Below are 25,935 nucleotides of genomic sequence, written 5' to 3' on the forward strand. Positions count from 1 at the left end.
CGGTGCTCTTTATATCATACTCCTCTATCATTTCCATAGCCCCGCACAATATTTTATGAACCGAAGGAGGATTATTTTGCGATTCGTTGCAAGAATCCTTCCTTTGTTGGGGCACATTATTAACCGTATTTTTACTCAAACTTTGTACCAACTTCTGTTGTTTCTGTTCCAAAGACTCAGTTTTTGAATTACTAATAGTTGCACTCGATGTACCAGGGAAGTCAGTAGAGGATGTACAATTTCCTTCCAAAAGTTTACTGCTTCTATTATGAGCAACTACAGTCAATTCAGGGTTTGACTCGGAGAATAACTCAAAAGATGAATCACAGGATGTATCAGAGGGTTTACAAAGTTCTTTCTGTTCCGAAACTTTACTTTCTAAACTACGAACAGTTACATTCGGTGCACCAGAGTATGAACCAGAGGATGCATCAGAGGGTATACGATATTTTGTTTGTTCCAAAAATTTATTTATACAACGAGCAGCTACAATCGATGTACCAGAGGATGTATCATATTCTTCCTGTTCCGAAAGTTTTCTCTTAGGCATATAACCAGTTATAATCGGTGCACTAGAGTATGAATCAGAGGATGCATCAGAGGATGTACGATGTCCTTCCGGGTTCGAAAGTTTATATTTTGAACTAGAATCATGTACAATCGGTGTACTAGAGTGTGAACCAAAGGATGCAGCAGAGGATGTACGATGTTTTTCAGGGTTCGAAAGTTTATATTTTGAACTAGAATCATGTACAATCGGTGTACTAGAATATGAACCAGGGGGTGCAGTAGAGGGTGTACGAGGTCCTTCCTGTTCCGAAAGTTTATCTTGTGATTCAAAATCCACTTTAATCGATGTACTAGAATATAAACCAGAGGGTGCAGTAGAGGGTGTACGAGGTCTTTCCTGTTCCGAAAGTTTATCTTGTGATTCAAAATCCACTTTAATCGATGTACTAGAATATAAACCAGGGGATGCAGCAGAGGATGTACGAGGCCCTTCCTGTTTCGAAAGTGTATTTTTTAATCTAAAATCAGTTGTAATCGGTGTACTAGGGCATGATTTAGAAGATGCAGCAGAGGATGTACAAGATCCTTCCTGATCTGAAAATTTATTTTTTGAACTGGAAACTGTTAAATTTGATGTACCACAACATAAATCAGAGGATACATCAGGGGGTACATTAGAGACAGATGTACGACGTCTTTCCTGTTCCGAAAGTTGACTGCTTGAACTGTAAACACGTACATTCGATACATCAGAGAATGACGTAGAGGATGCACTAGAGGATTTATTTCCAAGTTGCTTCATTTTTTACTTTGAAACGTAGACTAAATGGATTGTTTAACGCGAACCGTACGCAGCCAAATTTAAGTTCTCGGCTAAATCATTAATTTTTAAATGTTTATTGTACACAAGATTCACGGAAGAGAATTTGAATTAACGAACAGGCGCAAATTCGTATATGATTTGCACAAATAAATTTGACCTCAACCGACTTGATCGTGGCTCGCGTTAATTGGATCTCACTGTTACAGCTCACTTCCTTCACACACGACACTTTGTGACGTTGATCTTTCCACGTGATATTCTACAATAAAGCAAAAATCTATCGCGCATTGAGATCAAGTATCTTTACGAATTTCACCAAATTATTTATTCCACTTCCGATGTAACTATCGTAAGAGTCTATGTCAAATGAAAAAAAATAGCAACGAACAGTTTATTGAAAAAGAAAGAGATAATGTAATAAATAAATTCGCCGAAGTTCTATTACAAATCTCTCAATTTTCTGCACTAAGTTCGATTTTTTTCCAAATTTGTAATTCCTTACAATTGTTCTTTTTCAAACAAGCACTCTCTTCAAGAACTTCTATACGACTTCTCGTGCAATTACTTCTGAGCATTCGTCTCACCTTTTCGCAGAACTCGCGACATCACACAAGAATTCGATCTATATTTTCAATCAATTCGCACAGTACGATAGATGTTGGACAGGTAAATTTACGTTCTGTTTTCTGCTTTATCGACCAAACCGTTAGCCGATTTCTCTGACGCTTACACACGTGAGATACGAGATGTGAGAATTCAAGTCAGTATAATCATATAAAATACTCGTCTATCTCGGGGTTACGCGAGTACCGAATGCCGGTTCCGCTTTGTAAGCGCTTATGTAACGCATGTAAAGTGCACGACGATACACTTGTTCCCAGTTCGGCCAGTGCGATCGCGGGCGGTCCGGTGTTGTATTAATAAAGATCGATGACATATCGGAACGGATGATAGTATCGTGCACGCGCACGAGCGATCGCTTCTCGCTTACGTAACAGGTGTACAAAGAGAAAGCAAGAAGAAAGAACGCCGCGCGACTTTCTCGCGGCGCGTTTCGGATAGCGAGTTTCGCGTTACGTTAACGTTACGTTACGTTAGCGGCAAGCCGCTGCCCGCTACCGTGATAACAATTAACGCCGCCGTGGACCCTGAAGTGATTGGTTTAATGAGCCGCACAGAAATTCCGCACTCGTTTCGCGCGGGGCTCGCGTACGAGGCGCGGAAGAATCACGAGCATGATGATTTAATGATTCCCTTTAGCTACAGTGAAACTTGAAATACCTTGAATTGAAAGACGAAACTACCGGATGTTTTTTTTTCAATTATAGACACTAAACGGGAGATTAAAGTGGACATTTTAATGAAATATTAGAAACACAATTTTAAATCAAAATACAAATATATTTTGCTATTTTAGAATTTTGAAATCTCAATAATTTGTACATAACTTACAATACAATTCCTAAATTTTCCATTGAAAAAATTAGATATCAATGTCATTTATATGCATGACAAAGACATGATTTGTTATATATAAGCAAAATAAAATTTAAATCTTCGGATAACGTATGTTACAAGCGCTTGACGTACAAAGATGATGACATGCAAATTAAAGAGCAATGCAATGGTCCTTAATGAAAATAATTATAGCGCTGTGCGGATTTCAGCTTCATTTAGTCTAAAATACAGTTCCATTTTCGCAATCACAGACACCTGCAATCCACTGGCTGGCAATTATCTCGTTCATCAGCATTATACGTGATCTGTCTCGCGCGTGTGTTCGCGCGCGTGTACCCCCGCAAAGTAATGATTCGCGGCACGCGGTGGGTCATCGGGGTGGGTGAAAAAACTCCGGACTCCTCTAAATGTCAAATAACTTTCTACGATGCCGGGATCCTTGGAAAGCGTGTACACGGACAATTCAAGGGAGAGCCTCGAGCGACTACGCGTTCGCGTTCTCGTACGGCGGTGTGTCGGCGCGCACACACGAACACATAAATCGTCCGGCGAGCAGCGGGACTGGTCGTTGCTGTACTTTCTGGGAGTTTCGCAACCGGAACGGAAGTTTGCGACGTGCTTTCGACGCGCGATCCGCTACCGGTGTCCCGCCTCTAAACGTTTCCATCGTTGGAATCTTGAATGGTTTCTGGTGTCATTCAAGATCGTTTTTTATTCCGGTGAAAGGATTCGGCAGGTTGGTCGTTTCAAATTTTTCATGCCATTCAAGAGATAAGTGGACTAATGATAAAAAGTCTATGAAGTAATAATTAATCGTCTAGCTTTTTCTTAATCATTTATGCGACGCAAATTGGCATGTTTCGAAACATATTCATTCAGTCAGTAAACATAAGATCATCGAGAGTCCCTTGTCACTTGTAATCAAGAAGAAGGATCTTTACGACTAGCAAGATGCACAAGTATGCAACTTCGACCATCGCGAATGCCAGTATGCAGCCTGGCGCAGCATATATCAGGCTTAGCCTGTGCGGCATAAATATCAGATGGAAATTTCTGTATGTCACTTGAATATCCAGATTTATAGATTTTATTTTTCTCTTTATTATCACCTTGTTCTTCGAAATAAAGACAAAGGTATAATCTGCACGGAAATAAATTATTATGTAAATTTTACAATGAAGAAACCACATTATGTTTTATTTAAAAACTCAGTTTTTTTCAATAACTCTCTCGTATAAATTATTTTTTTTTTGCACAGTGATGAATAATGACAATAAATAAACTTGACTTTGTTTAAAAATCTGGATATTTGATTCATCAGAGATATTTCTCCCTTCGAAACAAATTAATATTCAGTTGACATTCAAGAGTGTCTGATATGAACGCGCGATGCATAGATACGAATAACGGTTCCGCTCAATTAGAATAAGCGTGTCGGTATTCTTGTAACTGTAATTATATAATTGATTCATGAAGGATATCGATATTATGTAAATGGCCTTATCGTATTGCATATACAAAAGGAAAATGATAATAATAATAGCAGCAGCAAAATGCGAATAATGCGAATAATCATGTGATTGATACGAGATTATTGAATTATTTCCACCACAGTTCTCGCGTCCCATCCAGCAATATATTATTAGCCTAAGTATTCGACACTGGCTGAACGAATACATACTAAATCGGTGGTGAAATATCAACTGGCCGTCGCGTTCGGTCGATCGAGAAATAACCGAAGGTCGATGCATTTTAAGAATGCGAGTTATTTCATGCATGGGATATTTTGTTCCTGCCGACTGCACATTCACTGTCTTGCACATTTACATCATCGATAAAACTGTATTAATATCATTCATACAAATTAAATATCGGTTTGCATACAAAGCAGCGATTGAAATCGGATATAATCTCGGTGCTCTCAGATTTCAACGATATACTTTTTTTGCACTCCGTTGCACGATCGTTGTTTCAATGATTGAATATTGATAATTACAGGATTATTCAGCATTAAAGATTAAAGCAAAATATGTTTTTATATTGTGCCTTCAGCGCAATAATTGCAGATCGCGATTCATTATAGACAATCGAGATTCCTTTGAATATATCGATGAGATCGGATAGAATAGATTGGTTGATATCGACTGATGCAGCGAGAGACGAAGGAGAAGATTTCTCTTCAAACTCCTCGGATTTAATTCCTCTCATAACTTTCAAAGAGGAAGTAATATTCGAGTTTTTAAAAGCACTTACTCCTCGGAGCAACGCTGTATTTTCTATGTATCAGATCTCATAGACGATAATCTCATCGGTGGCTGCGCTGACCGATGCTATAATTTACCGTGTATTTATTGAGACGACGGCTAGTAATCCTTTCGATAATAAACGATATCAAACTTTATTACACTCTGAATGCATCGACGAAAGCCATAAACATTTCTCGAGGTAGAAAATAGCGCCACATAAAAATACTCTTTCTGCTTTTTGTATTTTTTTAATATGCAAATCAATTCTATTGCTTTTTTTCTAAGATATATTTTTTTCTTAACTATAGGTGGAATTTCCCATTCGAGAGGTTTGAGGATGACAAGTATTTTTTGGAGGATTAATATCATTTAGAATTTTATTATCTGCGTCGAACTATAATTCGCTAATGTAAATCGGAATTTTACAACGTCGCCGTATCTGCATAGGAATTTCGAGTTAACATCCTCCTTATCTCGATATTTATCGCTTTCAACCCCGCGGGAGTAAGCGAAGGCGGAGCACGAGAATAGAAACCCGTTCACCATTTGCAGCTATCGCGCGCTATAATGATAGAGGCACCCCGGTTGACCCCCCTTTCGCACTGCGCGTCGCATATTGCCAGAACCAGAACTTCTGGATGTCCAAGGTTGTACTAAAAACAACCGCCACTTCTTCGTCGTTGTTTACGCGACATGTCGGAAATAATGCGAAAAAAGTTCTCCGGCTGCTTTTGACCACGGCCTTTCTCCTCCCCTCGCTATCGGTATCGCTCTTCGAAGCAATAACGCGACGTGTGCGTCAGACGTGCGTTTTTGGAATTCGTAGCCAGTGATCTCTCTTAATCATCGAAAAAAGTTACTCGTAAAATGTTTCTTTCCTTATATAATTATAATTATAAATTAAAATCGAGTATATCTAGACGTGTCTGAATATACTTAGCGATATAAAAGTTGCTTTTATTGAAAGTCGGATTTATATAATGAAATGACGAGCTACATGGTGCTTCGATAGTGTAGCGAATGCAATGTTTACGCGACTCTCTAGCATTGCGAAAGGTAAAGGCAACATTCTTGGTTTGGAATTTTTTCATTTCCGTCCTGAGCGCGTATGCCGATGCTGCGCGGGCGATCGCAATTTGATCGCCACTTGTTGACCGCATTGCGTGCAATTGTGCTTAAATTACATTTAATCTTCAGGCACCACTCCTTAGGGATTGACTTATTAATTGACTTGTCAAATCCAGTAAATCTTGAAATTGATACATCGTTAATGCAATCGCAAAGATCCATACATTTGTGAGGATTAAATATTTTTAATATTTTACATGTCTTCTCCAATATGCGATTATTTTCATTTTTCTTACATTGTGACGGTGTTTTCACGAATTATATTAATAAATATTTATACTTAACTCTGCTGAACTACATGTCATATTAGCAGCAGCTTTTCAGCAAAGCAGCTCAAGCGTTAACTCGCTAGATGCTGAATAAAATTAAAAGTTATTGCAACTTGTGTTATGGCGACATCGATTAAACGGCGCTTTCGCGATTCGCAATCATTTCACTGCTGTCTCGAAAGCGGATACGTAAAATCGATTTGAGTTGTCGCGACGCGGCGAATAGTGCTTCACTCACTTTTACTTTCCACGGAATTCGCCCTGGGGGAATTCGGCCTCGCTCTCTTTTGTAGAGGATTAATAGTCCGATTATGTCCGGTAATTAAGTCTTCTTTGTCGACGAAACAGCTCGATACCGTAGTCAACGATCCGTTAAATCCTAGGTTCATTAAAAGCGTGTAACAAAAACTGCTCCACAATTGAGGAAGTTTATAAATTCCCTTTTTCTATTCATAATAAAAAATATTATTTATCTTGTATCTAGTGAAATGTACCGGGCAAAGTTTATCCTTTATCTCAATTTTACAATATTTTTCTTTGCAAGAAACTAGCACGACTAGCGAAGTAACTTGCTGCCAATTAGAAAATATCTTTTATCGCACTTTCGGCGAAGTAAGGATTAACATAACGATGATGTCATTTCGAATATTGATAAAGAAATAAGATTATAATATGACGGTGATGTCAGAGAACTTTCGCAATCCAAGTTCTTTTTTGCGTATATTAACTCACATGCGAAAGTGAAAAAGTTTAGGAATTTTGAACGAGGAAAGCTAACCAAATCAAGCGAGAAATGTTAAAATGCGTTCTTCGTTGCACTGCACTGCTGTATTTTTAAAGAATTAAACTAATCTGCGAAATATCTTGACAGTTATGAGCTTGAAGCTTAAATTTCATCCGCTTCTGAGTTTAGTTTACACGCTATTACTTCAAGTAAAGTACACGGCAGAATAAAATAAATATCATTGGAAAGGTATATACAGCAAGATCGCGTGTGCAGCGCGATTGAAGCGCATGGTGGCAGTAGTAAAATTTCATTTAACACCGACGAAAGATCTCGCCCCGAGCAACAATCGACGTCGGAAAAGGTCAACCGCTGATCGTCCTCCGACGAACATTTCTTATTTTAGCCTCCCGATCTCTCCGGTTCTCTCCGTTTTTCCTTTTCTCTAAAGTGCAGGAAACTTTTCATCGCGGATCCAGCTCCTTCCTCGCATTCCTTTCGCAAATATGGTCATTGGATGGTCGAAGGTCGAACTGTTGTCGCGAATAACTGCGAAGGTCAATCTCTATCAACGTAAAATCGTGCGTCTCGGCGCTTCTCTGCCGAGCGAAGTGCAGGTTTGCTTTCACTTCGGAAGCTGCACAATCACGCACGCTTCGAGATCAGCCTCGAACGGGCAGATAGAAGTTACGCTTTTCATTTTTTTTAACCGGTTTAAATTTACAGAGAAGAAATCGAGTCGGAATGCAAATCAGATTCTCTTAAGAGTCGTAGGCGGAATACCGAATACCGTTTCGGCGCAAGGCAAAAATCTAATTCTGCAAAGCAAAATACCTCGCTACGAAACGATCGTAAATTTTTGAGACACAAGTAAGTTATAAATTTGTATGATCTTTGACGGGTGAATTTTACGGATTAAGAGCGGAAATGCGAAATGCGCAACTGCTTGCGCTCAATTTTCCACCTTACGAAGTGGAGCGCCAATTTTTCGCGGCACTTAAACGCAAATTGCACGCATGCATCTGTTGAGGAGCGGATGGGAGGATTGTTACGAGCTCCCAGTCGATTTTGCAATCGAATTGCCACACGCGCCCGCTCCTTCTCCGCGGCGCGCAACTGCGGCTTCAAGCGAGGTGCATTGCGAGCGCACCGCCAAGGGGGCGATTCGAATAACTGGTGCGAACTACGGTCCCCTCCTTCCTTCTCAAGAGGAAGCCGACGATCGTTCCCAAGGTATGCGCGTAGATCGCGCCCTCGAATGATCTCCTCTAAGCGCGCCCCGCTCGCGCGATACGTTCGATCGCGCGTAGATCCTGAGAAATCGCACGGCTGCAACTTTGCAACATTAATCTACTATCGCTGCGGTAAAAGGCGTTCGTTATATTTTTCCCAGAGTTGTCTGAATCACGATGTTTCTTTTTCTCAGAGTTATCCCGTGGAAATTGAATGGATTGATACTATAATGTACGATCTTTTGTTTTTCTCTTTTCCAACTGCGAGGGAAAGTGAAAAGAGGACATTTTCAGTCAATTTAGAAATTGTTAATTTCTGAACGTAAAACAAATTATTCTTTTTTAGCATGAAGATACGATGAAAATTCATTCGGAAATGCAAATCGTAAGATAAGAGGAAGTCGACGGTCGTTTCCAAGATATTCGATATGTGCGTAGATCGCGCGTAGATCCTGAGAAGTTACGCTGCCGCGCATAAATCTTCCGACTCATCGCCTATTATATTGAAGCAAAACAGCAAAACACAACTACATGCACGCACACCGAAGTGAGATTATGCAGATAAAATCCGATTCTACTTTCACTGCTAAAATTTAATTGGAAATTAATTCAAATTACCGGTAGCACAACTTTTATCGCGCTCCACCTGTAATACTTGATAGGTTTAATTTGTAGCGACTATGTAACGCGCGTTAAGTAGAAATCGCTGAAGATTAAAATAAATTTTAAATTTGGCTGAAAACGGCGTATAAATAAAACATTTAAATTAATTGATATTGGAATATCAACATACTAAAATTACGTAACATTGTCTTTTGCTTTTCGCCTTCTCTCTCGTCCTAAAAAAAAGCGTGTATTTAAATTCCACTAACGTCAATCTTAAAAAATTCTGAGCTTGGAATTTTTAAAAATAACATCGTCATTCATTCAGAGTTCCTCAATTATTCTCGTTACGGAATAAGAGTTTCGCTCGAGTAGGAGATACTCCTTTCCCTCTTCATCCTTTTCTTTTCTTAGCCTTTTCTCACTTTCGCGCTCATTAAAGTCGCCGACTCGTTGAAAGCGTGACTAGCGATTGCAAAGAGGGGAAAAAAAAAAAAAAGAAAAGAAGCCTACGCCTACGAACGTGCCCATAAATTTGCACTTCTCGCAACTCGGTTCTCAAGGTTTCCTTCCCCGCCGGCCGCTCGTATAATCGCATTTTGATACCGCGGGGCGAATATGCAAGTCAAATGTTTCCTTCGCTCTCGCACGTTACTCAATATGCAAATATATAGATCTTTCCTCCTGGAATCCGATCTCGGTAATTCCGACGCGCAACTTTTACCTCGCCTCACCGGAGTCACGCCAAAATGGGTTGCGTTGCGTGCGTACGCGCGCGCGGAATCATGTAGGGCAGAGCGCGGCCGCAATCAGCTGCGATTTCTCATTGATATTGATGCAATTTCAATCTCTCGCGCAAAACTCGGTACGTTCCAGTAACACACTCTCGTGGAATAAATCGCTACCGCGCGAAAAATAATAAATGTAATTAAAAACGAGGGAAATGTAATGGCAGCTTTGCCGCACCGTGGAAACTCCTGAGAATTTCCATATAAATATAAAGACAGAAGCAAGAGCTGAAAGGCCGTTGCTGGGATGTATATAATGTACGGCTCTGAAACTTTATTAATTTTTACGGAGGCCATCTTCAATATTCAACGTTGTAAGAAATCGGATTACATTAATCTTACATATAAATATTATTCTTTGAATCGCGAAATTATCCGCGGCAGATGTTCGAATGGCTGGATGGCGGACTTCGCCGTATGCTGATACGGAGATAACATACAATCTTACTTAGGAAAGTCCGCGCTTCCCGCCTAAGCGCAGTCCTTGTGTTACTTTTCCGAGAGCGTCCGTCGTTTCCATCGCCTTTTAACGATTCTCCATATTTCAGCCGATGCGCGTCAAATTAATGTCGAGATATATTATAAATAGATATCCAGACAGAAATCGACGAATGGAAATCGACCGCTTTCCAAAATAAATAATTAAGAGCGAAAGTAATTGAAGATTCCACTTTGCACATCACCAATTTGCAACAACTTTTTTGACAACAAAGTAGGAAGAGCTTATTCTTCTTTTTATCGAAACACTTAATTAAGAAAAAAGTGACTGAAAGAATTGGCAGATTTGCGATAATAGATATGAAAGCGGAAATTGCGTTCTTCCCTTCGACTATTGCAGGAACTATCAAAAACCGCACGTCATTGTCTTCGCCGAATGTTATTGCTAATGAGAAATACCGGTTATTAAGGTTGGATAATGACTTATCATTGTAAGAGTGAAATTGTGCTCTCTCCAGTCCACATCTACTTATTGTTAGTCTAATCATCCATGATTCAATTCCAGTTCAGTTAGGAAATCATTCAGGGAGAAATGAACGTTATTATTTTCTAAATGAGTTTTTGCCCAAAAAAATGCGATTTCTGTTGAAAATGAAATTACAAATTGCTATTCTCGTATGATTGATTTCAACACGTCCCTGACCCAGGTGCCTAATTTTACTGCTCTGAATTGGTTCCAAAAAAAATCATCAAATTCTTGCAGAATTTGTCCGTAAATACGTAAAAAATAAAAATAGTGATTTCCACTCGATGCAAAGTTACAAATTGTTCTTTTTTTCGCACAACTAGTTTGGTATATATATATTTTGTTCCGATGTCTAACAACAACCTTGAAGCGTTTTGCAAAAATCACAATTTCGTTGCGCGTCCTTGCTGAACTTGAATGCCGAGACCGCAGTTGAACCGCAGCGGATTAAAGAAGTACAGCTTAATGACGCGACTCGCCGTCGTTTTGAGAGTGAAAATCGCTCTTACCCAATCCATGTCTGCTGCTTGGTCTAATTCCCCAGTGACTTAGTCTCGGTCTTCAGTCAGAGGATTCTCAGCTTGCACACATCGCGCGTCACGGTGCATCCGCTTGCGATGCACGGGGTCGGCTGCGGAGGCGAAACCGCCGCGTTTGCACTCGCGACCTTGCGTCTGTACGACGACACTGAAGAACGACGATTATCGATACCTAGCGAACGAGCTGCGCGAGGCACCGTTCTCCAAGACGAAGAGCGTACGACTGGCTTGGCGATCGCACGGCTGGTCCGGCGAAGGTGGACGGGTGCACTGTTACTTTCATGGGTCGTCTCCCATACTGCTGGCACCATCGTGGGACATGCCACCAGCCGGTGCGGGCCCCACCAAGCCGAACCGCGTTTCCAGTTCTTCGGGCCTATGCAAAATCGCCGGCGCGACGTAGCGGCGGTGGTGAAAGGAAGATATTTCTTCGCCGGCCGTCTTATTTCTCGACGCCGGCTCGCTTCTGTTCGCTGAGCGCGTAAGACCATGTGAACATTAGCGTCAAAGATGAAATTCTGAACGCATGACGACTACTGTTTATCTATTTTTTACGTATAGTCACAATATTCCACGATACAAGACGTTTCTCATGATAATGGTTGATTTATTAAGAAAATTAGAGAAATCGTTCCTGAAACGTTCAAAACTTGTTTCAAGATGTTTTGAAGATAGTTTACATCTGGCGATAGGAATATATATACATATATATTGCGCACTATACGTCGCGCATACATAATTTACATAAGTCATAGACTATTATTTACAGTTACTGTGTTTAGTTATTGATCGATAGACAACTGTTTTACTATATATATTTTATGAAATTGATTATTTAGATAAAATTGAAAAAATTATTATATTTGACAGTTAATTCGCAATGTAAAGGAGATAATGTACAAATATTGCATTACATCGATCATTAGAAATCGGAATTGTTTCTTCGAAAAGAAAAAGTCACGTTTCAACGTGACTGGAAGGTCAATGTCGCGCGATAAAAATTCTTTTGAGTTCCAACCGACTACTTTAAATTCCTGCCAATGTGAAAAGAAATGAAAATCGACATGTGCACGAAGTGATGATCCAATCATGTACCCGACATTCGTGCGCGTTTATCCACAAGTATTTTTAAATCATCTAATGCGCCATGCCAAAAATATTAAATTGTGAAAGAGTTGATTTCCGTTTTACAATTTCTCTTAAATTTAGCTCAAGCGGACTTGAGATCGAGACCAACACTCTCAGGATCCAACGTGGATTTCTTAAATCTTTTCCCTGAGCTATCTGCAAAGAAATAAAAAAAGAAAACCTCAGAACCGTATAATTTTCTATCAATCAATACGAATCGATTATTGCGTTTATTAAGACATATAATAGACGTTAAGAAATAAGTTACCTTTGAAGAAATGTTGCGCAGTGCGTTTTCTAATTTCCTCAATTCCTTCTTCCGCTTGCGCCCATTCAAGCACTAATCTTCGACCGTACAAATGAGTACTTTGACATAATGCTTTGAACGCTTTCTGGAAAAAGATGCGAATTAAAATTAACGAAAGAAGAATCGATGCGATTTTTACTTTTACTAGAATTCTTAGGCGTCTTTAAAAAAATTAATTTTTTTTACAATAGTTATATATATTAAATTTAATTGAATTTAAATATTAATCACCTTTGCATCTGTCTTCGTATAATATTCGATGAAGGCGAATCCTCTGTGCTTCTCGACGCCGACCAACTTTTTCGGCAATCGTACAGCCTTCAATTCACCATACGATCTACAAAAGTACAATTAAGTTACATTATGCGTTACATAAAAATATTTCCGTGAAAAATACGCGCAAAGTGCATACTTAAATAATTCCGTTATTTCTTGGACAGTTGCTTGGAAGGGTACGTTTCGTACCAGGATCTTCGTGCCAGTTTGTTCGGTAGATTTAGACTTCTTCCGCGTTGTTTTAACATCGGACCTAAAAAGATTCGCAATTATTTTGTGTCTCTGTTTTCTGACAAGGTAGATTAAAAGTAACGTACATTAATGTTCTCTCAGATCGCTTCAATTCCAAACTCTTCCCATCTAGCACTGACATCTGCAGCGTCTTCAATGCGCGATCCGCATCGTGTTTCCTCTTGTATCTCACAAATCCATATCCCATAGATAGCTTTTTAGCCGGATTTTCCGGATCTTTTTTAGTAACTATCGTGATGTAATGAACAGCACCGCATTTGCCGAAATACTGAAAGCATAAAGATATGTTGTCATTATATTTATTATACTAGATTACACACAATTACATTTTATTGACATAACAACATGGGCATAAAAATGAATAAAATGTACATTTCATTCATTTTTATACTTTAGAATCTTGTGTCATATCATTTGGCAGATCTAAACCTGTACATTGTAATGTTATATTTTAAAGAAAAAAATGGTCTAGAATTCTAGAATATAAGATTTCAATGCATCGCTATAAAGTACCAGGCTTATCAAATGACACAATTAAAAGTTCTAAGGCATAAAAATGAATATAGATAATGTCTTTTTTAAGAAAGGATTTATGCACTACAAAAACAACAAAAATAATTAGTTTTGATTACTTACATCTTTCAACTGTTCTTCCGTCGTTGCAAAATTGATATTTTTTACAAAAAGTACAGTATCTGGTTCAGGCGGCTCGTCATCTCTCTCTTTGTGCATATTAATCTTCTTTTCTTTAGAGTCTTTTGTTTTTACTTCATCTTTGACTTCTTCCGAGTTTACTGATACTTTTCCGGTCTTCTTATTTTTAATCGTATTCTTGGGTGCAGGCGTCGTAAAACTGTTATCCGGCGCCCATTCCAAGTATAATGGTAAATGTTTGTACTTCTTATAAGCTAATGAGAAAAAAGCCTTGCGCGCTTCAGATGGCTCCAGAAATTCGATCAATGCTGTTATGCCTGCCGGCGGCATTACGACACGCGCGAGTTCTCCGTGCTTGGCAAACATTTCTCGAATTTCACTCAATTTCGTCTCAGTCGGTAAATTTTTTACTAAAATTACAGTATCTGATCTCTTCTTCGGTGCTTGATTAAAAGCGTCCAAACATACACCGTTTTCTTCCAAAAAGGACCTCGTATCTTGAGTCAGTTGCGTTTCTCCCAGTGCCAATTTCACCGCCGCGCTCATTCCACTCGATCCGTCTTCCAATAACTTCTCCTTCGTCGTGTTATAACGATTCGCGATAGCATCTGCTACAGCGTTCTGTCCAAGAAACAATGTGTTCCAATTGTGTGACGAACCTGCGGCTATCTTATCCTGCAGCTCCTTCTTTTGTTTATAAGTCAAATTTTCCATATCAATATCTTCCAAGGAGGCTTTTGCCTTTCCGGGAAGAATGTGTAACATTCTACCGTCCAATACTGAACCATCCAATTCATTATAAGCTCTCACAGCATGCTCAGGCATCAGAAACGTCACCGTGCCAAATCCTTTTGGCTTTCTAGTCACTTTATCCACAGGTAAATTCACTTCAGACAGAGGACCATATGTTTCAAATAGTTTTCTTACGTCATTCTCCGTGGTTGTGTACGTCAGATTCCTGATAAACATTCTTCCAGACTCAGCTATACTCTCTTCATCCTTTAAGGCCTCTTCTTGTTTTTTCCATTTGACACTAGTTTTATTATTTGAGTCTCCATTAGATTCGGGTGCCTCTTTTCGCTCGTATTTGGATACAAATATCTGTTTACCGTCTACAAAAAAGAAATACAAAATATAAAAGAAATACAAAATACGATTAAAAATAGTAGCAAAATATTGTTCATTAACTATTTATTTTTTACCTAAAAAACTCTTATTTTTCACAAGAGCCTTCTTCATATCACGCTCAGTTTTAAATCCCACGTAAGCTATACCTTTAATCTTAGGTGGAATCCGTATAGAAACAGGTTTTAGGGGTCGGAAAAACTGTTTAATGTGTTTCTTCACATGTTTGTATCCAAGCCCTCGTATTTTTACAGTGAAGAATGTTAATGGACCATACTTTGGTTTATTCGTGAGTGATTTTTCTTCACATTTCACAGTCTGTTGCTTTTTCTTTAACGCTTCCATATACTAAAATTTTTGATAAAAATTTTATTAGTAGTAATAAAGTAGTAATAAAGTTTGTAGTTGGAGTATTATATACAGAAATAATCAGAATTATGATATACCTCTAAATCTGATATAACTTTGTCCGCAATTTTTTCTTCTTCATTTTCCTTTTCTTCATTTTCATCATCTTCACTTTCTTTAGACTTGTCATATTTATCATCTTCGGATTCATCATCTGATTTCTCAGTGACTGTCACAGGTATATCAATATCATTTTTCCAAACCGCTTTCGCAGCATTGCTAGTATGTGTTTCAAGGAATTCCATAAATAAAGGATCATCTTTGTGCTAAATTCAAAGCCACATAACAATTTAATGTCATATAAAAATTTAATAATTTATCTTTAATTGATAAAAACAGCAATAATCAACCAAATAAAAATATTAAAGTAAGAATTTTATTATACCTTCTCCAGTACTTCCTTAACTTCATTATTTTTCTTGTTGTCTGCTTTCTTCTTTTCTTTCTTTTTATCACTTTTACTCTTTACATCATCCTTTCCTGCACGATTAAGTTTTTCCTTTGATTCAACATTAGAACTTTTAGCTTTGTTATGGGAGCTATCATTTGCATATTTACTCCAAGATCTCGGTTTTGATAGATCACCTGAAACATACATCAAGGTTAGCTTATTTATGATAACACGATTATTTACAATTCTATACTGTACCTAAACTGGCACATGCTTCAACGGATATTTTACAAGTGTCTACAAATGTTTGATCAAAATAAGACTGTGCCAATTTCGCTTGTTCTTCCGTCTTATATCCGATAAATGCAAATCTTCGAAACTTTCCATCTTTCGTGTATTTCAACTGGACATCAGTCACAATACCCTTTTGACTGAATAACTCTTTTAGTTTGGTGTCTGTGGTCTGCAGGCATCAAGTAAAAAAAATTAATATATGTTACAATGTTGGGTGAAAAAACACTATACATCGTCTACATACATTTTTTGGCAAGTTTTTAACTATTAAACGTGACATCTTGCTTCATCGATAGTTTATTGCATTAAGAAGCGAATAATCCTTTTTCTCACGTATATGTTAAATAGAAATCATGCATTGATGTATACGCAATTTAAGCATTCAGACACAGTAGATCACAACGAACACATGGCATAAATGCACACAAATGGAAAGGTTACGCTAGGTTTTGCTTTTGCATCAATAACACATATAATAGATCAGCATTCGTATTTTATCTTTGGAGAACGCGCAACGGCCAGAAAACGCCTAATCGCGTCCTTCAATTTTTATTTCTCTTATTTTTAGGATCCCTGAGTGAAAGACAGCTAAAGCGTTATCATATAATATAACGGATATAACTCGAAAACTCAAACAATTTTAATCAAGATCAAATGATTTGAGCCTTGGCTAAAAATGATTACATATTATATTGAAATCATTTATATTAATTGGTAATAATAATTAAATAATAATATACAGATTAAATTGTTTTGCAAAAATAAATATAACGTTACAAAGTTTGTAGAAAACATTTTTTTAATTAGATTTTTTACCATCTGCGTAACTTATCCTTCGCTTACGGAGTAAACATATTATGGTGTTATGTTCCTCAGAGGGCGTTCAGGAAAATTTTCGGGTCATGCGATCTGCCAAATAGCTGTCGATCATCTCTAATAGCACTTTGTCTGTGACGAAAGTTTTGTTGTCCTTCCTCGCGCCTGTTTCGCTGTTTATAACCGAATTTGTGGAACAAACTGTGCGATTCCCAACGATGAGCGCTGAGGACGAAGTGCTACGCATTCAGAAGAAGCTCAACAAAATGTCGAGCGGTGATGGGACGGTGAGTAAAATGAAGATTAGTATATTGTTCTGATCGTGTATAAAGAGGAAGCCTTCCGATGGAGAAGGCGCTGCTTTTATAACGATATGGAACACCTGCTGTATTATCGATATAAAAAACGTGGGTGAACAACATCATTCTGATATTGTTTTTATTTTAATAATATTTATTAACTGTGGAATACAGTATCGACAGTTCACTGGATGTATGTTTACTACTAAATGTAAAAAGGATTGAGTATTTTAACATCTTGAATTAAATATATTTTAATTTTCTATATCACATGCTTCAATATTTTTAATATAATATTTTTTGTAATACCATCTGTTACTAGTTTCTTATAGTTAAATTAAATTATTTATTGTTATAGTTAAAGTACAGTTCGGTTCAGATGCTTTGCTGTTTCTACAATTATTTTTGAGATGCAAAGAAATGCAAAAAGTATTAATACTAATGTATAGAAATATTGATATTGGTATTGAAATGATACTAAGACGGTATTAAGATAGAAATATTTAGTTGAACCTGATTGTTTATGTGATGTAATCTATTTTTTTATTAGGGCCAGGAACAGGCTTTGGAATTGCTTAAGATACTTCAAAAATTGCCTGTTAATTTGGATCTCTTAACTAAGACACGCATTGGGATGACCGTGAATGCTTTAAGAAAGTCAAGCAGAGACGAGGAAGTTATTTCTTTATCAAAAACTCTTATTAAGAATTGGAAGAAGTTTTTATCGGGTACATTTATATACATTATACTGAAATAATTAAAATATGATTAATTTTGATGTATAGATTATTAAAAAACACAATCTGTATATTAGGCTCTAATAAAGACAAAGATTCCACTTCATCGAGTAGCTCGAAGAAGAAGGATGAAAAGTTAGACAAGGGGAAGGAAGAATTTGATCAGAAAAAGGAAAAGGACACCACAGATGCGGCTGATGTTAAAATGAAGGAAGAGAAACCTAATAAAGACTTTCAGAGAAAGCAACAATCCTTTCCCGCTCCTACCACAACTGATGCAGTTAGATTAAAATGCAGGGAATTGTTGGCAGCGGCTTTACGCATAGATGGGAAAGTAATCGATGGCTGCGCCAGTCCAGAAGAGTTAGCGGAAGAATTGGAGGAAGCAATCTATGCGGAATTCAAAAATACTGATAACAGATACAAAAATAGGGTAATTCTGCACATTTATCTATCTTACATATGTCAATTTTGCTTATATTATCTACGTACAAGAGTAATCTATGTTCTTAACTAAAAATTGTCCACAATTAATGATTTCGTGATTTGATTACAGGTACGCAGCAGAGTCGCCAACTTGCGCGATATGAAAAATCCCAATCTGCGGACTAACTTCCTCGTGGGCGCGATTACGCCTGCTCGACTCGCGGTGATGACTGCGGAAGAGATGGCAAGCGACGAGATAAAACAGCTACGTGAACAGTTTAAGAAAGAAGCCATCAATGACGCGCAACTTGCCACTGTGCAGGGAACGAAGACCGACTTGCTCAAATGCGGCAAATGCAAGAAGCGCAATTGTACGTACAATCAAGTACAGACGCGTTCTGCCGATGAACCGATGACCACCTTTGTTCTGTGCAACGAATGCGGAAACCGATGGAAATTCTGCTAAGCTCCGATCCTAAGTTTCTTGATTTGTACACTATCGTAATGCGGTGAAATATCTCTTGACAATTCGCCTAAAGTTTAACACATACGAGATGAGTTGATTAAACATCGTGAAAGTCGCGTGTATCTATGAATTCTCGATTGTCGTATTATGGTTTCTTTTCTTTTTTCGCCTTTATTGATTATAGATGCAATGCATGTTTCGTACCTCGAATGGAAATTTTATGCCTCCAGCGAATATGAAATTTTTATTTAAAGGAGACAATTATTTCATGAAATGATGAACGCAGCCGCATTTGTGGTACTCTTTTCTTTTTTTGACTTTCTGATCATGTTCTTCTTTCCTTTTGTCTAACTTCTCATCCTTCTTCGAGCTACTCGATGAAGTGGAATCTTTGTCTTTATTAGAGCCTAATATACAGATTATGTTTTTTAATAATCTATATATCAAAATTAATCATATTTTAATTGCATTCAGCATAATGTATATAAATATAAAATAAAAAATTGTAACCGATTACCTATATTTAATAATAATACAATTTTCTAAATGATAATGAAAACATTTAGGATAATTAGGGAAAATATTATTTATTTGAATTAGATATTGTTTATAGTCAATTCTCATCTCGTCAACGAGACTTGCTTAGGCAGAATCATCACTTTGTTATCACGTGTAAAAACCGAAGTGAATGCATCCACGTTATCATTGTTTTATACTTTCCCGGTGCGGTATTCCCGATATTCGAAACAATTCGAGTAATTTCAAGGCGATTTAAAGTAATGAAGTCAGATAAAAAGAGGATAGAAGGGAGGAGACAATCTATAATACGACAATCAAGAATTCAACATATCAATTTTCACATCACTGTATATAAACCAATCTATTAAATTTGAATTCTCAGAGTTTAATGCTATATACAGTAGAGCTGTATTTTTACGCGCACGGCTCTGATTTCTCCATTTTCATGCACTCTTCTTCTTCCACTGAAATTAAGAAAAGCAAAATCGTAAAAATACAGAAATTCTACTATAAATATAGTTCTTAAAGTATGTGAACATTTTAATTAAAGCATTTTTATTCTATTTACTAGATTGCAATTTTTGCGATTTTGATTGTAAGTCTCAATTTGTAGATGGAAACTTGCCCATTGCAAGTCTTCACTTATGCATATAATGGAACGGTATAAGTAGATCACTTTGTCATTGTGCTGCATGAAATTCAGATGATTATAAAAACTATTTGCGTCTATAATTATGAAATATATAAAGATGTATATCGTACAAAACTATCGTTTGCTTCATTCAATTACCTCTAATATTCTGCGATTATTCTTGATTTTATCCAAAGGCCTGAAGATCTAATATTTCCTTCTACGATGTTCTTTTCATGAAACAATTTAACAAGATTAAAATTAAAAAAAATGTTTTTACTGAAATAAATCCTAAAATCGTTCAAAGCCGTCCAAGAAACAACTTTCTACTCGGCGAGTGCTTATTCGAAGGTTGCCATTAAAGCAAAGCTCATCAGAATACTGTGCTATGTCGAAAGACTGTAACATTTAACACAATTACATATTTTTTATTTAAAATTATTTTTACGAGGTACATTTATATACATAAAAAATTTATGACTATTACATTAAGCTTATGCAATATAGACAATATATTCGTGCATGTGTGTGTAATAACGTAACAGTAGAGCTCTATTAAAATCCACATTTATACTCGGCGTTCGGATAAGAACTTATAGCATTTACATCTAATTTGTATCAATTGCCATGAGTGGTGATACCGGAATGTCATAAGTTTCTCTCCTTTTTCTCTCTCTCTCCCTTTCGCTCCAAACAGAAGCATCGTTCGTGCCGATTCTATCCAAACAATAAAAGAGTTGGAAAGATTAAGATCCGCTATTTAGAACCAAATTTGCCAACTTAAAGATGAATATCAATTATCAGACAGCCACACGCTTTCATCTCAACCTTTAAATATGGCCGTTTGATTCTTTAGCACAATTATATTGCAATCTTTACAGGAGAAATAAATAAAATTTATTTAACGCGGAAATATATTGAACGCGCGGATACGAGTGCGGACCTACGTCTTTTCAATATTTCAATTGCTTAGATAGCAGAATGGACTTGACGAGATGAAGCAAACGCGTGGAGGAGAGGGATGTTATGCTAGGCAGGAATATCAGGATGAAGAACGTTAACCAGGATGTGACGTTTGTAGGCCCGCGATAATAATACGCGACATCTCTCCGTAAGCTTCGAAAAGAGCTCACCCTCGGTTTGGGGGGGTGAGCTGTACATCCTCTTTACGTCGCAGCAATGCGACAAGCATGAATGATGATGCCGCGAACAGCCAATTCGCTCTTAAATTATAAACAAGTAAATATGCATCTCTCTTTCCTTCTTTGTTGAAAAGTATCTTCGATAATATTATAACAAAGTCATTTACTGTCTCAAGTCAATGACTGATGCGCTGACGAATCGTCCTAACATTTTTCTTTTTCTCTCTCTCTCTCTCTCTCTCGTTTTAATTAGTTTACTGTACACACATAGGCTGGACTCGTACTTATACTTAATATACATCGAGTCGATCTTTACACGCAACGTTTCCGCGGTAAACTTTTATCGGGACAAACATTTAACAGACACTTGAGATTCTTGCGATACATGGATATACAATGTACATATATCGGTATTTTAATATATATATATATATATATATATATATATATATATATATATATATACATATATACATATATAGAATTATATATTCTTTATTTCTTGCAAGACAAACTCTTTCATATATTTATATAGATATATTGATAAATAAATTAGGATACTTATGTATTATACTCCTAACTCGTTTATCAATAGATATTCATTTTTGTTTCTTCTTTTTTTATTCTTTTCTCCATAAAATGCATGACACAAAAATAAATGCTTGTATCTGTGAATTATATTTACCTTCTCGCTATCTCGCTATCTCTCTTTCTCTCTCTCTCGTACACACATCACCGCGACGTATACTTTTAATTAATCATATATAGCTTAGTTTCTTTTTACAAAATATCACAAAAATCACACCAGCCTTTGTTCGCAGCAAAGAAACCAAGTTGTTAAAAATCTCGTCAGAACGGTAGCCTCCGGCTCGTTCTGCGCTTCGCCTTCGCATTTCAAAACATTAACAACATATATTAACGCTGTATCGAGATGAGACGACACGTGCTCGCGGAAACATGTGACCACACCGTATATTTATCATTGGCAGTGATTTGCGTAATAGCGGACAAACGAAAAACTTTATGCAACAAATATTTCTACGAGTTTCAATCAATTTCGATTCTCTTGATTTATACTTCAAATATATATTTTAACGTGCATATTATTATGCTTCAATTAATAGCTCAATATACAAATAATTATTTGTAAATCAAAATTCTATTGAATAAAATTGTTTAAATTGCGGCGCACAAGTTGTGTCAAACTTGTTATACGAGTAAGTGTAAATGGCAGCGAGAAAATTTTAGATAAGAATTAATTTCAATCTGAAGTAATCTTCTTTTCCCTTCTCCTCCCCCCCCTTTTTTTTTTGCGGAACTGAAGATTATTCATGCTGTTTTAGCATTATTTAACAGCAGCTGAATGTGTCGAAGGGCAATGTGTCATGGCATCTCTCAGTATTTCGGCGCGGTACAATGACATCGTCGGCTGTCTTATCACATTTCAGCGCAGCACGTGGGGTCGCATACACATACACTTCCATATATTCGCGCATACGACATAATATCGTCTTAGGATCTAAACATCGACTTTTTTTTCTTTTTTATGTATCACGAGTAAGTCGCCTTGTTTCGAAAAAAAAAAAGTATTCATGCATTGAGAGCTATCGCCAGCTCGTACATTTCGAATGCCCGAAGAACAGGAAAAGCGGATCAGACGACGAGACAAATGAAGCGCTAGTGACCAGCACGATGCGCACGTACGCGTCTTCACCGCACGTAGGTCGCGCGCGTGAAGGCGAAGAAAATACATCTACTGTCTTTTATAAATACACGTTTGTCCAATTGTTCTTATTGCACATTATTTCTTCTAGCGAGGCCTGGCATGCACACATGAAAATTTTTGACAATTCAAAGAACGATTCTTTTTCTATGCGCATCGTTAGACAGTCCGATACTTCCTAAGATTTATACATTCCGCAATCCATTTGCGCAACTGTTTGTTTCGGAAAGTATTCTCGACGTGGAATCATCTTACCAACGATTTACTTTTTACAACTGTTCAACAATTTTTACGAATTAATATTCTCAAGGGGAAATCTCTTTCATCTCGCGAGGAAAAGAGTTCCCGTATAAAATATTTAACAAATTTTTCTTCTCAATCGAGTAACATCTTCATGTTACTCGTATATTTGTTTTTTATTCATTACGAAAAATAGATGAGAAACAACGATTTCATTGAATGTCGTTCCAATCTCTTTCCGCAATATTTCCGTTTGACGATTTCTAGAACATTTTAGCCTTAAAAAATTGAAATCCTATTTAAATAAAGACGCTTGTATCGATGTTCTCGCAGTCACGAATCGATAACTTTATATCGGAAAACCATATAATCCTCCATGGTAGATTTTGCATTATCTACAGTATGCTCATGTCTTTCGTAACAATAGGCGCGATACAAAAAGAATCTTTACGATTCGAGGTACATATTTCTTGTGTTAATACAGCTTTTTCTCAAGTTCCCTGTACTTATCTCCCTGAATGTTTCGATAAAATACGATTCCTTGAAAGTGTTCTAAATAGATGTCCAAGGTTGCAATTAGCATTCAAAAATATATACGGCAACGTGGAATTATCACGAATAATTAATTCTTCCTGCGAATTATTCAAGGCAACACGATGCATCAGACTTGTTTTATACAGCTGTGAGAAAGTTCGGTACCTTTACTACTTACACGAAAACGTCAACAAGACGCTTGCGGACATCTAACGCCATTTTCAAACAGAATGTTGTGGATTCACAAGTTGTTTTACTACCGAATGATCGAACGATGATGCGCTTCTGCTACTCATTTTTCGCGATAATCAAATGGAACCGTTCAAACAAGGATAGTTTAACGTTATAAAAATGTCCCCATTCCAGTTTTGACTCAACATCGAATCTTAAAATCATTCGTTGTTCGTTGATAAGACACTGGGATCGAAAATTCGCCAGACGATATCCAAATGGTGGGCAAAAGGTTGTTTAGCGCGCTCGAGTTTATCTCAACAATGTTAACAGCAACTCGTTTAAAAACATTACAAACCTTGCTTTCCCAAAAAAAAAAAAAAAAAAAAAAGAAGAAGAAAATCTACGAAGCAACAAATTCAATTTGTTCTTCGTAGCTAACTGTACAACAATCTCGCGTATCAAGTACCGCGATAAACAATAGAAACATTTGCAAGACTCACAAATTCACAACTTTGTATTTTCATGTCTAGCACAAAAAAAGAAAGGGAGGTCCATGAATATGCTATTGCAAATCGGCCTCCGAAATCTTGCAGATCTCTTCTTCCTTATTACTTGGCCGTTGTTTTATTTAAACTACTGCCTTGTTGAAAAATATTGAAAATCGGGATTATGCGCGAATTTTCACGCGCCGTCGTCTATGTTCCTATGCAAGTGGAACACTCGTGGCTGGATCGTGCACCTGTCACGGCAGCCGTGTGCAATATAGTGACGAGTCCCCCCCCCCCCCCAACCCGATTTGCACTGAGAAATGCACTTCTAGAGATCTCACAAAGAGCATTTACACAGTTTCGTACAATTAGTTACGTTTTCTACTACAACTAGCAGAATGATCTTCAAGCAATTCATTTGCCGTCGTCCTGCTCCATTGGCTCCTCGGAAACCTCTCGGGAATGTTCTGGCGTAGTCCTGTTGATCCGATATAAATGCACTTTTAAATAGTGGAATAATATTAGATAATTAAAAGGACAGAACTTAATACTAACGTGAGGTTCGTAGGCTGCTGCATAGACAGAGAGGCCATTGCGGACACCGTTTCCGTTTCATCATGTTCTTTTTGGCTCGCTTCTAGCGCGCTCATCGCGACTGTGTGAGCAGCGAGTTTTACGCAGGGCCAGTGCGACATCTAAGAAATTATAATACATATTAAATTTGCATCAAGACTTGCGATGAACTTTCTTGACGTAAGGTGATTTTCCAACATATCTCAACGGTGATGAAATAATTTTCGAAGAGTGAAATAAATACAATAATAGATTAAAAATTAGGCAGAACGACAGAGTAAAAAGAATGAAAAATTGCTTTGATAAATAAAAAAGTATGCAAGTTTAAGATTACACAAATGACGTTCAATTTACCTGAATGGCAATGGTCTTCTGCAGCGTGTCAATGGCGTTCTGACAAGGAATCCTCGTGAGCTCCTCGTCTCGGAGCGGACTGGGCTCGTCGCCGAGCAGCGCCCGGACGCATTCTTGTGCCGAGTCGCAGATTGCCGCCAGATCGTAGCCGCCTTCCAAAGCGAGGACCACCTTACCGTCCGCCAGATTAAGTAACTGTTGTGTCATCCTGCCGAAGCACGCCGGGCTAACTTTATAGCCGCCCAGCGGAGCCGGATGGCCCACGGCCGCGTCGAAACCAGCCGAGACGATCACGATGTCCGGATCGAATTCCTTCGCGATCGGCATCACGATTGTGCGGAACGCTGCGAGATACTCCGCGTCACCCATGGGCGGATTCAAGCAGCCGGACCACGCTACGTTCACGTTATAGCCGAGACCCTCGCCGGCGCCGCATTCGGTGGGTCCGCCGGTTCCCGGGAAGAAATTGCCGTCGTCGTGTCGGTGTATCGACAGGTACAGCACCCGCGGATCATCGTAGAACATCTGCTGAGTACCGTTCCCGTGATGGACGTCCTGATCGAACATGTAAAATGCGTATGATATAATGTGCCATCTTCGCCGCCGGAGATATTTATAATCGGCAACCATCTTGGCTACAATCCCGATTCTATTATATTTATCGCGTTGTTTACGTTTGCGATGTAAGCGTGGG

The 25,935-nt window shown here is 37.8% G+C and overlaps 4 protein-coding genes across 27 annotated transcripts in view; 1 reads left to right on the plus strand and 3 right to left on the minus strand.

Moving 5' to 3' along the window:
- Window positions 1-11,722, minus strand: part of LOC105673369 (uncharacterized) — a 36,527-nt gene extending 24,805 nt beyond the window's left edge. Inside the window, exon 1 of the mRNA XM_067355574.1 lies at window positions 11,255-11,722. Within this exon, the coding sequence (XP_067211675.1) occupies window positions 11,255-11,263 (9 nt within the window). The 5' untranslated portion in view covers window positions 11,264-11,722. The remainder of the gene's footprint in view (window positions 1-11,254) is intronic.
- A 148-nt stretch (window positions 11,723-11,870) lies between these two features.
- On the minus strand, window positions 11,871-16,679 carry LOC105673407 (probable RNA-binding protein 19). Its single transcript, XM_012369022.2, has 11 exons — window positions 16,364-16,679; window positions 16,084-16,288; window positions 15,820-16,019; window positions 15,473-15,700; window positions 15,104-15,374; window positions 13,884-15,013; window positions 13,313-13,515; window positions 13,132-13,248; window positions 12,951-13,056; window positions 12,681-12,804; window positions 11,871-12,568 (listed from the first exon to the last, which is right to left on the minus strand). The coding sequence occupies exons 1-11, from the start codon at window positions 16,397-16,399 to the stop codon at window positions 12,495-12,497; spliced, it is 2,694 nt and encodes an 897-aa protein (XP_012224445.1). The 5' UTR covers window positions 16,400-16,679; the 3' UTR covers window positions 11,871-12,494.
- A 332-nt stretch (window positions 16,680-17,011) lies between these two features.
- LOC105673440 (transcription elongation factor S-II-like) lies at window positions 17,012-20,148 on the plus strand. The gene is made up of 4 exons (XM_012369077.2): window positions 17,012-17,222; window positions 17,785-17,962; window positions 18,049-18,404; window positions 18,528-20,148. The coding sequence occupies exons 1-4, from the start codon at window positions 17,154-17,156 to the stop codon at window positions 18,861-18,863; spliced, it is 939 nt and encodes a 312-aa protein (XP_012224500.1). The 5' UTR covers window positions 17,012-17,153; the 3' UTR covers window positions 18,864-20,148.
- Window positions 20,149-20,420: 272 nt separating this feature from the next.
- The window catches only part of HDAC4 (histone deacetylase 4), a 96,803-nt gene continuing 91,288 nt past the window's right edge, over window positions 20,421-25,935 (minus strand). For all 24 annotated transcript variants that reach the window (XM_067355539.1, XM_067355540.1, XM_067355538.1 and 21 more), the window contains 3 exons: window positions 25,242-25,796; window positions 24,870-25,009; window positions 20,421-24,792 (listed from right to left, as the gene is read on the minus strand). In XM_067355539.1, coding sequence (XP_067211640.1) covers window positions 24,729-24,792; window positions 24,870-25,009; window positions 25,242-25,796 — 759 coding nt within the window. In that variant the 3' untranslated portion in view covers window positions 20,421-24,728. The remainder of the gene's footprint in view (window positions 24,793-24,869; window positions 25,010-25,241; window positions 25,797-25,935) is intronic.

The sequence above is a fragment of the Linepithema humile genome, chromosome 5 (assembly GCF_040581485.1).
Source record: "Linepithema humile isolate Giens D197 chromosome 5, Lhum_UNIL_v1.0, whole genome shotgun sequence".
Classification (NCBI taxonomy): Eukaryota; Metazoa; Arthropoda; class Insecta; order Hymenoptera; family Formicidae; genus Linepithema; species Linepithema humile.

Bases quoted from the DNA above. Each gene is read 5' to 3' on its own strand.
- LOC105673407 (XM_012369022.2), bottom strand. From the start codon at position 16,399: ATGTCACGTTTAATAGTTAAAAACTTGCCAAAAAAT. The intron at 15,375-15,472 runs GTATATCATAAT...CAAAAATTTTAG, and splicing joins AAGTTATATCAGATTTAGAG to TATATGGAAGCGTTAAAGAA. The intron at 12,805-12,950 runs GTGATTAATATT...ATCTTTTTCCAG, and splicing joins ATACGAAGACAGATGCAAAG to AAAGCGTTCAAAGCATTATG.
- LOC105673440 (XM_012369077.2), top strand. From the start codon at position 17,154: ATGAGCGCTGAGGACGAAGTGCTACGCATTCAGAAGAAGCTCAACAAA. The intron at 17,963-18,048 runs GTACATTTATAT...TCTGTATATTAG, and splicing joins TTGGAAGAAGTTTTTATCGG to GCTCTAATAAAGACAAAGAT. The intron at 18,405-18,527 runs GTAATTCTGCAC...ATTTGATTACAG, and splicing joins ATAACAGATACAAAAATAGG to GTACGCAGCAGAGTCGCCAA.